General features: G+C 45.0%; 1 protein-coding gene across 1 annotated transcript in view; it reads right to left on the bottom strand.

The window, feature by feature from the left end:
• Positions 1-9,995: 9,995 nt before the first annotated feature.
• Positions 9,996-11,512, bottom strand: part of UBE2B (ubiquitin conjugating enzyme E2 B) — a 130,519-nt gene continuing 129,002 nt past the window's right edge. The window contains exon 6 of the mRNA XM_086931524.1: positions 9,996-10,458. Within this exon, the coding sequence (XP_086787650.1) occupies positions 10,330-10,458 (129 nt within the window). The 3' untranslated portion in view covers positions 9,996-10,329. The remainder of the gene's footprint in view (positions 10,459-11,512) is intronic.

Below are 11,512 nucleotides of genomic sequence, written 5' to 3'. Positions count from 1 at the left end.
TCTGCACTCTGAAGCTCCACTCTGAAGCTGCACTCTGAAGCTCCACTCTGCACTCTGAAGCTCCACTCTGAAGCTGCACTCTGAAGCTCCACTCTGAAGCTCCACTCTGAAGCTCCACTCTGCACTCTGAAGCTCCACTCTGAAGCTCCACTCTGCACTCTGAAGCTCCACTCTGAAGCTCCACTCTGAATCTGCACTCTGAATCTGCACTCTGAATCTGCACTCTGAAGCTCCGCTCTGAAGCTCCGCTCTGAAGCTCCACTCTGAAGCTCCACTCTGAAGCTCCACTCTGAAGCTCCACTCTGAAGCTCCACTCTGAAGCTCCACTCTGAAGCTCCACTCTGAAGCTCCACTCTGAAGCTCCACTCTGAAGCTCCACTCTGAAGCTCCACTCTGAAGCTCCACTCTGCACTCTGAAGCTCCACTCTGAAGCTCTACTCTGCACTCTGAAGCTCCACTCTGAAGCTCTACTCTGCACTCTGAAGCTCCACTCTGAAGCTCTACTCTGCACTCTGAAGCTCCACTCTGAAGCTCCACTTTGAAGCTCCACTCTGAAGCTCCACTCTGCACTCTGAAGCTCCACTCTGAAGCTCCACTCTGAAGCTCCACTCTGCACTCTGAAGCTCCACTCTGCACTCTGAAGCTCCACTCTGCACTCTGAAGCTCCACTCTGAAGCTCCACTCTGAAGCTCCACTCTGCACTCTGAAGCGCCACTCTGAAGCTCCACTCTGCACTCTGAAGCTCCACTCTGAAGCTCCACTCTGCACTCTGAAGCTCCACTCTGAATCTGCACTCTGAAGCTCCACTCTGCACTCTGAAGCTCCACTCTGAAGCTCCACTCTGCACTCTGAAGCTCCACTCTGAATCTGCACTCTGAAGCTCCGCTCTGAAGCTCCACTCTGAAGCTCCACTCTGAAGCTCCACTCTGAAGCTCCACTCTGAAGCTCCACTCTGAAGCTCCACTCTGAAGCTCCACTCTGAAGCTCCTCTCTGCACTCTGAAGCTCCACTCTGAAGCTCCTCTCTGCACTCTGAAGCTCCACTCTGAAGCTCCACTCTGCACTCTGAAGCTCCACTCTGAAGCTCCTCTCTGCACTCTGAAGCTCCACTCTGAAGCTCCACTCTGCACTCTGAAGCTCCACTCTGAATCTGCACTCTGAAGCTCCACTCTGAATCTGCACTCTGAATCTGCACTCTGAATCTGCACTCTGAATCTGCACTCTGAATCTGCACTCTGAAGCTCCACTCTGAAGCTCCACTCTGAAGCTCCACTCTGAAGCTCCACTCTGAAGCTCCACTCTGCACTCTGAAGCTCCACTCTGAAGCTCCACTCTGCACTCTGAAGCTCCACTCTGAATCTGCACTCTGAAGCTCCACTCTGAAGCTCCACTCTGCAGCTCCACTCTGAATCTGCACTCTGAATCTGCACTCTGAATCTGCACTCTGAATCTGCACTCTGAAGCTCCACTCTGAAGCTCCACTCTGAAGCTCCACTCTGAAGCTCCACTCCACTCTGAATCTGCACTCTGAAGCTCCACTCTGAAGCTCCACTCTGAAGCTCCACTCTGAAGCTCCACTCTGAAGCTCCACTCTGAAGCTCCACTCTGCACTCTGAAGCTCCACTCTGAAGCTCCACTCTGCACTCTGAAGCTCCACTCTGAATCTGCACTCTGAAGCTCCACTCTGCACTCTGAAGCTCCACTCTGAAGCTCCACTCTGCACTCTGAAGCTCCACTCTGAAGCTCCACTCTGCACTCTGAAGCTCCACTCCGCACTCTGAAGCTCCACTCTGAAGCTCCACTCTGCACTCTGAAGCTCCACTCTGAAGCTCCACTCTGAAGCTCCACTCTGAAGCTCTACTCTGCACTCTGAAGCTCCACTCTGAAGCTCTACTCTGCACTCTGAAGCTCCACTCTGAAGCTCTACTCTGCACTCTGAAGCTCCACTCTGAAGCTCCACTTTGAAGCTCCACTCTGAAGCTCCACTCTGCACTCTGAAGCTCCACTCTGAAGCTCCACTCTGCACTCTGAAGCTCCACTCTGAAGCTCCGCTCTGAAGCTCCGCTCTGAAGCTCCACTCTGAAGCTCCACTCTGAAGCTCCACTCTGCACTCTGAAGCTCCACTCTGAAGCTCCACTCTGAAGCTCCGCTCTGAAGCTCCGCTCTGAAGCTCCGCTCTGAAGCTCCACTCTGAAGCTCCACTCTGAAGCTCCACTCTGAAGCTCCACTCTGAAGCTCCACTCTGAAGCTCCACTCTGAAGCTCCACTCTGCACTCTGAAGCTCCACTCTGAAGCTCCACTCTGAAGCTCCACTCTGAAGCTCTACTCTGCACTCTGAAGCTCCACTCTGAAGCTCTACTCTGCACTCTGAAGCTCCACTCTGAAGCTCTACTCTGCACTCTGAAGCTCCACTCTGAAGCTCCACTTTGAAGCTCCACTCTGAAGCTCCACTCTGCACTCTGAAGCTCCACTCTGAAGCTCCACTCTGCACTCTGAAGCTCCACTCTGAAGCTCCGCTCTGAAGCTCCGCTCTGAAGCTCCACTCTGAAGCTCCACTCTGAAGCTCCACTCTGCACTCTGAAGCTCCACTCTGAAGCTCCGCTCTGAAGCTCCGCTCTGAAGCTCCGCTCTGAAGCTCCGCTCTGAAGCTCCACTCTGCACTCTGAAGCTCCGCTCTGAAGCTCCGCTCTGAAGCTCCGCTCTGAAGCTCCACTCTGAAGCTCCACTCTGAAGCTCCACTCTGAAGCTCCACTCTGAAGCTCCACTCTGAAGCTCCACTCTGAAGCTCCACTCTGCACTCTGAAGCTCCACTCTGAAGCTCCACTCTGAAGCTCCACTCTGAAGCTCCACTCTGAAGCTCCACTCTGCACTCTGAAGCTCCACTCTGCACTCTGAAGCTCCACTCTGAAGCTCCACTCTGAAGCTCCACTCTGCACTCTGAAGCTCCACTCTGCACTCTGAAGCTCCACTCTGAAGCTCCACTCTGAAGCTGCACTCTGAAGCTGCACTCTGAAGCTGCACTCTGAAGCTGCACTCTGAAGCTCCACTCTGCACTCTGAAGCTCCACTCTGCACTCTGAAGCTCCACTCTGCACTCTGAAGCTCCACTCTGCACTCTGAACCTCCACTCTGCACTCTGAAGCTCCACTCTGCACTCTGAAGCTCCACTCTGAAGCTCCACTCTGAAGCTCCACTCTGAAGCTCCACTCTGAAGCTCCACTCTGCACTCTGAAGCTCCACTCTGAAGCTCCACTCTGCACTCTGAAGCTCCACTCTGCACTCTGAAGCTCCACTCTGAAGCTCCACTCTGAACTCTGAAGCTCCACTCTGCACTCTGAATCTGCACTCTGAAGCTCCACTCTGAAGCTCCACTCTGAAGCTCCACTCTGAAGCTCCACTCTGAAGCTCCACTTTGAAGCTCCACTCTGAAGCTCCACTCTGCACTCTGAAGCTCCACTCTGAAGCTCCACTCTGAAGCTCCACTCTGAAGCTCCACTCTGAAGCTCCACTCCGAAGCTCCACTCTGAAGCTCCACTCTGAAGCTCCACTCTGCACTCTGAAGCTCCACTCTGAAGCTCCACTCTGCACTCTGAAGCTCCACTCTGCACTCTGAAGCTCCACTCTGAAGCTCCACTCTGCACTCTGAAGCTCCACTCTGAAGCTCCACTCTGAAGCTCCACTCTGAAGCTCCACTCTGCACTCTGAAGCTCCACTCTGAAGCTCCACTCTGAAGCTCCACTCTGAAGCTCTACTCTGCACTCTGAAGCTCCACTCTGAAGCTCTACTCTGCACTCTGAAGCTCCACTCTGAAGCTCTACTCTGCACTCTGAAGCTCCACTCTGAAGCACCACTCTGAAGCTCCACTCTGCACTCTGAAGCTCCACTTTGAAGCTCCACTCTGAAGCTCCACTCTGCACTCTGAAGCTCCACTCTGAAGCTCCACTCTGCACTCTGAAGCTCCACTCTGCACTCTGAAGCTCCACTCTGAAGCTCCACTCTGAAGCTCCACTCTGAAGCTCCACTTTGAAGCTCCACTCTGAAGCTCCACTCTGAAGCTCCACTCTGCACTCTGAAGCTCCACTCTGAAGCTCCACTCTGAAGCTCCACTCTGAAGCTCCACTCTGAAGCTCCACTCTGAAGCTCCACTCTGAAGCTCCACTCTGCACTCTGAAGCTCCACTCTGCACTCTGAAGCTCCACTCTGCACTCTGAAGCTCCACTCTGCACTCTGAAGCTCCACTCTGAAGCTCCACTCTGAAGCTCCACTCTGAAGCTCCACTCTGCACTCTGAAGCTCCACTCTGAAGCTCCACTCTGGCGCTCCACTCTGAAGCTCCACTCTGAAGCACCACTCTGAAGCACCACTCTGAAGCACCACTCTGCACTCGGTATAATCTTCATGCCTCCTACTTTCCCTGCAGCCAACCATCTCCTCGGATGACGGGCTGCCGGCGATACCTCCCTGCAGCTTGGTTTGACCTTCATGCCCTTTCCCGGCGGGTGCCCTCAATCCCGGACCAGATTCGGGGGCGTTCCCGAGAAGAGGCTTTCGGCTGACGTAGCCAAAAGCCAAAGAATCTCGGGAACGCCCCCGTGTCTGGTCCGGCATTGACGGACAGGCCCCTCGTCCAATGGCTAGGCTCCATTTATGGAGCCAGCCAATGAATGACGAGGGCCGACCCAAACCCACACTACAGTACTCATTAGTTTTTGCCTGCGCAAAAAAGATGCGCAGAGCGCATCTTTTTGGCGAGGCAAAACCTAAAAAGGACGTGACATTAATGGGTAAGTCCATTCCGCTATACCCTCCATGTCTACACAGGGCCCTTTGATCTATACAAAAGCTCATACGCTTTTATCTTGCTTTACAGGCGTTTGGGAGATTAGGTAAAATATAGTGCCACCTCATAAGGATCATTTACAATAGGACATCCTTACCACTTGCATTAACAGGTAAAGTACACTAATAATGGCTTTCCTTTGTCCAGCCATTATAGTACTTAGTCAGGTAAATGCTAGATGCAGACACTTATTAGTCAAGCACCTCGAAATACGGCCCTAATACGTTTGAAATTTCTGGCGGTTGTATCGCTTGGTGGGATGCTTATGTAGGTCCCCATTTGTTTTTAACTGCACCATTTGAAATGTGACTGACTCTGTGCAAGGTTGTGATTATTTCTCCTTTCTCCTTCTTGTTTCCTTTTCTATCTATAGGAACACTCACGGCCCTGAAGAGAATCCCCCATAATCCAAGTGGGATTCGAAACGCGTAGGCCTCATTTCCCCAATCTACAGAAACTCTTGGGCTTTCGATTGATTGAGCCTGGAGTACACTAATGTACATTACTATTAAAAAATTATTTTTGAAAACCTAGAATGGGTTTGTAAATAGAAGAATGTACATACAAAATATTCAAATCAAAGTGGTGTTGTAAATATTTGTAGATTTTGGTATTTTCTCTTACTTGTTTCCCACCAACACTTCCCCTCCCCCCCTCCACTCTTCCTCCCAGGAAGTGGCGTATGATTGATGTGGTTGCATGTGATATGTTTGACAATTGAGTGAATGCTTGTAAAGTAAATCCTTGTTGTTATTGTATATGTCCTTTTGTATATTTCTTCGCAAAAACAAAAAAAAGTGGTTAAAAGTTGCAAATATTTTTTTGAATAAAATACTATTAATTAGTCAATCCCCTCTTCTGATTTTCCTTTCAGATTTGTGGTAGTCATTAGTTGTTGCTTTATCATGTATATCAGTACTGGCATTTTCATTTTGTTGGTTAAGCATTCTCTTGAGCACTGGTAGGAATTGGACGGTGTGTGCTCTAAGTCTGCGAACGATTCTCCCCCCGGAAGTCATTCTCCTCTTCTAGAGTGTACATCTCGACTTGATGGTAACTAGCCACCCTATGAATCACTTTGTAATATGCAATAGTATCATCGAGAGGCAGCGCCTTGATGTGGTAGGGCTCAAGGTCTGTCACCTTCTGGGTTGACATAGTTGTCCTATGGATCATCCTCCACTCCAGTCCTTCTCACTTTCCACCAGGATGGTCATATGGGTCTCCCTCCCCATAATGGCTGGTGGTATCCAAAGAAGAGTTGGCTGACCTCTCTGGAGAATGTGGAGGGGTGGTCTTGAAGGAGAGTGTGGTTCAAAGGGAGGAGGAGGAGGTGATGGTGAGTGCCTGGGTGACTCTGCAATGGCATAGGGCGAATGGCCTTGTGCCTTTTCATCTCCGGGTGCTGAGGTTCCTCAAATGCAATTTCTTCACTGAAGGTAAGCCTTCTCATTTTAGATATGGACAGCAATGTGCTACAGGTTTTACTCTGGGGTCTTGCCTAGATTTGCCCACTATCAGGATGGATGGAAAGTTTATTTTTCCTTGCATTCTGTTCTTTCGCCAGTCTTTTGACAATAGGGGCCTCGGAAATGTGCGATCTAGGTGTCAAAGGCTAAGTTGTGCTCCTCGAATGTTGTTTCACCACTAACTTTGGCCCTGATGAAGGGTTGACATGAGCCCTCGTAGACACGGAGATGTGATAATCAGCTCCCTTCCCTTGGCCGTCAGCTTCGCTCCGACACCTCGTCTCTGGATCAGCCGGAACCCTAGGTTAGCAGTGCACAACACGCAGAAGCCTTTTGCTTTGAGTGTTCGTGGCTGGATGCCCGGCTCTCTCTGCAGTGCTACTATGTCTGGACCCTATAGTGTTTGTGTGGTTTATCTTGATGGCACAAGGACTGGGAGGTAGTACTCACAGCTGCCATTGTAGTGGACTTAGTCTTTTGCTCCACGGCATTGACTTCAAAGGAGTTTAATTAATCCTGTTTCCATCAGTGAAAAGAATACACCATTTGGGGACTTGGCATATGCTAGTGCGCCGAGACCCCCGAGGGTCCTGTCTCTTCTGCTCCAGTTCGAGCAGGAATTTGTCACTAAAAACATCAGGCATATTGGCAGCCGACTGTGATTTTAAGATGCACTCAATGCTTCTCTCTCCTGTAGTGCTGTGCACTGAAATTTTGCGTAGCACTCCCACAAGGCCGCACTGTGCTCGGGGAAGAAACAGATTATAGATGCCATGCTGTTCAGTCGAAGGATACTTAGCATAGCACTGTGAACAAAAATAGAATGCTGTTTGGTCCATTATCCTGTATTCGTCCATATTCTTCTATTAGCTGCATTTGAGAGCAGGAGTTCTCAGAGGCCTCGGTTTTGTTACTTGGCCATGTATTATGGAAATGTCTAAAAGTTCTCCTGCAGAAACAGATTCTTTTTAGTTTACCATGGCACCAGAGGATTGTTCTCCCAACTTTGGTGAGCCGGTCTATCTCGGGCCTTAAGAAACATGCCCGAACCAGATGGCAGATCTAAAATATTCAAAGGGTGAGTCGGTATCAAGTAGCTTTGGAACACTAATGGAGTAACAAAACATCCATGACTCAAATCTGATTCAAATAAAAACAACTTTTAAAATACGAGCCCAAGACTAAATGGTAGCAGCATGCAAAGTATGTGGATCCACACATGCTACAAATCTTTCCTTTTTAATATACTACTCTGTAAAAAATAATTTCTTGGCTTTACCTTAGTGCAAAGTGTACAAACTGTAGTATTGTCTGGACAATTAAGTGATGCACCATTTACAAATTATAATTTTCAGTGTGCCATTTCTAGCTAAATAAGAAGCAAAAGGATGGGAGAAACACCTGAAGCGTCGCAGCCTCAACCCCAAACTCCGCTCCTATCTGCCATGGTGCAAATAACAGCCACCACTGCGTAACGTTAAGACACGCATGACATACCCGTTAGGTTCTCACCCACTCATACAAAAGAGTTCTCCCACCTCACATACCCAACAGCACATAACAACCAAAGTATAGCCAGTCACATCACAAATTAACACAACTGTACACCCCTTCCACTTTGCGCGTCCCCCCCCCACCATCCGCAGTTCTGTTCTCCCCCTCGGTAGTTCCGATACCGACCTAATCTGACAGAGAAGATGTACAGGTATCCCAATGGGGACAACATACAAGGACATAAGGTGAGACTAGCCAGGAGATGACACCTGAATAGAAGATAACCTACCGAATGGGCTAGATATATGTTGACATTGCGAACTTTGTAACTATACAGGATGTTCAAACACTTGCAAATGTTTGTTATAAAGCATGCTGAAGTATCAAACGGTAACTTGTACTGTAAAACGATAATAAAAAAATATAAACAAAAAAAATATAAAATAAGAAGCAAAAGGAAACCTTATGTTTAGGCATAAAAAATGTGTAGTAATACAGACACATGAAATCCTACCTTCCCACCAGGTTTCTTTCATGATTTGTAAATTGAAAGCATGCAGAACTCTTGCAAAATACAAAAAATGTTTGAAAATGATCTTCACCACTTTGTTGGATCTCCAAAAGTCACACTCAAATTAAACAGGTTTGCAGGATAAAAGACATTATCTCCTTTGTAGGAGAAACCAATATTTGACATCCAGGTTTTCCAGTATGATAAGATAGGGGCACATTTGGCAAGGATCAGGCTGCATTTTCATTTCATACTTTTCATATGCGGCATAGGTTTGAAATTCAGATCCTATATGCCTCTTTTAGGTCATACAGAAAAGACATACAGATTAAAAAAAATGCTGCTAACTTAAGGCATCAAAGATATTCAAGACGTTGGCCTATGCTATGCCTTCTAGGCATAAATAATGGCCTACATAAGCTACATATAGAGGCCATTATATATATTTAAAATATTTTATCTTGAGTTTCCTATAAAACAAGATTGATTTAAATCAGGCTTTGCTCTTCCATATTCGTAACTCATGAATTGTAAGCCGTTCAAGTGACAGCTAATTTTCTCAAAACTCTTGCAGACCACTGAAAGAATAAAATTGGGGACAAAAATAAATGTAAAGCATGTCACTTCATTGTTACAGAAGAACATCAGTTGTTTTGGAAATGCACAGGTCAGTGTTAACTTTCCTTTAATTTTTTCCCATATAGTCATACAAATAAATATTATCTGAAAGTTCAATGCTCTACACATTTCCAGCTGGGAAGGCATTCAAGATTTTCAAATGTGATCAAAATATAACAATGTTGTCCATCACCATATGGCCACTCACTTGAAAGCAATTGATTTTCTTCTGAAATAAGTTGCCATTTAGTTCCTAATTTTTGCCTCTTTCCTGGTTTGAAATGGTTTGATTAAGTAGGACTTCATTTTAGTAGAACACAGATTATCTATTTGGGCCGGAAATGCTCTACTTTCACCGGCCATACTTACACCCCAGAACTCTGTAAGCATCTACCAGGAACATAAAAACATGAATTTACAACTTTGTATTGCATAAACCAAAAGTGCAAACAAATCAAACATCAACAACTAAAAGGGATATTAGGGACAGGTCCGTCAAAAATTAAATGTATTTCTTCAAAGACAATGGTTCATAAACTCCTGTACGCTATCATTAACATAGATCTTAAAAGTGAACTTTTGGGGGCAAAAAATTGAATTAAATAGATGTCCAAGATTCCAATTTAAACGGTGGTTAATAATAATACTTTTTTAAAAAACGAATCGCAAAGATAAAAAATGATTTAAGGAGTCGATCCAACCATAGAGGAAAATAAGCCATCATGAGACTATGTCCAAAAGACTCTTTGAATGAGAAAACACATTTGAGCAATTAAATGTAAAGAGTCTATTTTATGTACAACCAGTTACAAGTTATCAAGTGCATGAAATAAAACCTCAAATTCCTAAGGAAATAAGTGATAATTAAAACAAGCCTTGCGCCAAGTTTATGCATTTAAGATTTATATATATATATATATATATATATATATATATATATATACACACACACACACACACACACACACACATACACGCACACACACACACACACACACACACACCTAACATTAAGTGCCTTCTTTAATTTATAAACCTAAAGAAATCACAAATAAGGCATTCAGTCTTTGAGGAAAAAAAGTACAGATTTACAAAAAAAAAGTGTATATTCCTCCATGCCATTATACATGTAAAAAAATACAAACAGGGTATATTACAAACGCAGTAATAACTTAGTTCATACCATGCAATAAAAAGTATGTTAATCGGGGTACACAAGCTTTGAAACTTTCCCAGCACGAATAATTTCCATTGTTTTCAAAACCTCTTTTTGAACTCAATTCCTTAAAACTTGTGGCACTTAAATTTCTGGAAGTCTTCCATTTTACTTAGAGTTAATAGTTTACACAAAGCAGAGGATGATGATGATGATGAGGAGAACTGTGCAAAGTAATCAGGAATTAGGAATCGTTCCAACTTTGTTCCACAATGGCTGAAACTCTTTTTTCATATTCACGTTTGTTTTCCTGATAAAGTTGTGCCGCTTGGCTATTTGCAGGACTGTTTGGATTCGGTTCGTCCAGCAGAGACTATGGAAACAGAAGAGGGACACATATCAGTAATCTAAGAGGGCATTCTAAACAAACAATAGTTAGCATTGGGAGGATTACGATGCTTTAATTTACTTCAGGAGGATCAAAGGGGATTTAAAATACAAAAGTATAAAACTCAATCGGCACATTCGTGACTGTATGGAGCACAAATAATTGTTAACAAAATGAAGCAAATAATATATTGTTTCCACAAATCATTCAATTAACAAATTTGATCAGATTTATAACAATGCGCAGCAATGTACTTTCATTTGGTAAGGTGCAAAACTTGGATAAGGCATTGCTCAACATTAAGGGGTTTCGTCCATCTATCTCTATTCTATATTTTAACAACTACTTTTCTCATTCAGGTTCCTGAAATTTGTAGCTGCTTTAAGTGTACAAGACACTGAAAGTGCTCTCAATTTTAGCAAACATTTCTTTAGCAGATCCATACTCTGTTGAAATTAGATTCATCCCAATATTGTCTGTTTCGAATGCCTCAATCATTCTAGATTAGGAGTTGACTGCCAGTATAAGTACAATGTACGACATTGTAATTACCCGCAATGTCGTGGGTAAACAGGCTCAACCTATTTAATGAGATCTTTTGCCCATCCTGATTTCTGTGCTGCATGTTGGTGCACATTACTGTCTTTGTAAAACGTGTAGCACTGTAAAAGATGGTGTGTTTTGCTTCCTTGCACTTTGTCAGGAGCCGACATGACAGCCTGCATGCCCCTACTGCTTGTCCTAGATACTGGAGTCAACTGGTTAGGCAGGACCAAGTAACATTTGATGCATGTGTGAATTAATGGAAAACGAAAACTGAGAAACCAAATCATGGAAAAACAATTTTAAGGAAATACAACAAAATCAACAAATAAACGAAAATTATAATAAACATTTTAAAGGAACGATAATTTTCAGGGAAAAATCCATTTACATTAAATGTGTGGAGTGAAGGCCTGTTGTGGAGATTTTGAGTTAGGTTCAGGAATAGATAATATTTAGGGTGATGAGGTGTTTTAAGGGCAGGAATAACTGGAGT

Source organism: Lissotriton vulgaris, chromosome 7, assembly GCF_964263255.1.
Source record: "Lissotriton vulgaris chromosome 7, aLisVul1.2, whole genome shotgun sequence".
Taxonomy (NCBI): domain Eukaryota; kingdom Metazoa; phylum Chordata; class Amphibia; order Caudata; family Salamandridae; genus Lissotriton; species Lissotriton vulgaris.
The sequence above is the reverse complement of the archived record's forward strand: the minus strand, read 5'-3'. Positions and strand labels throughout refer to the sequence as shown.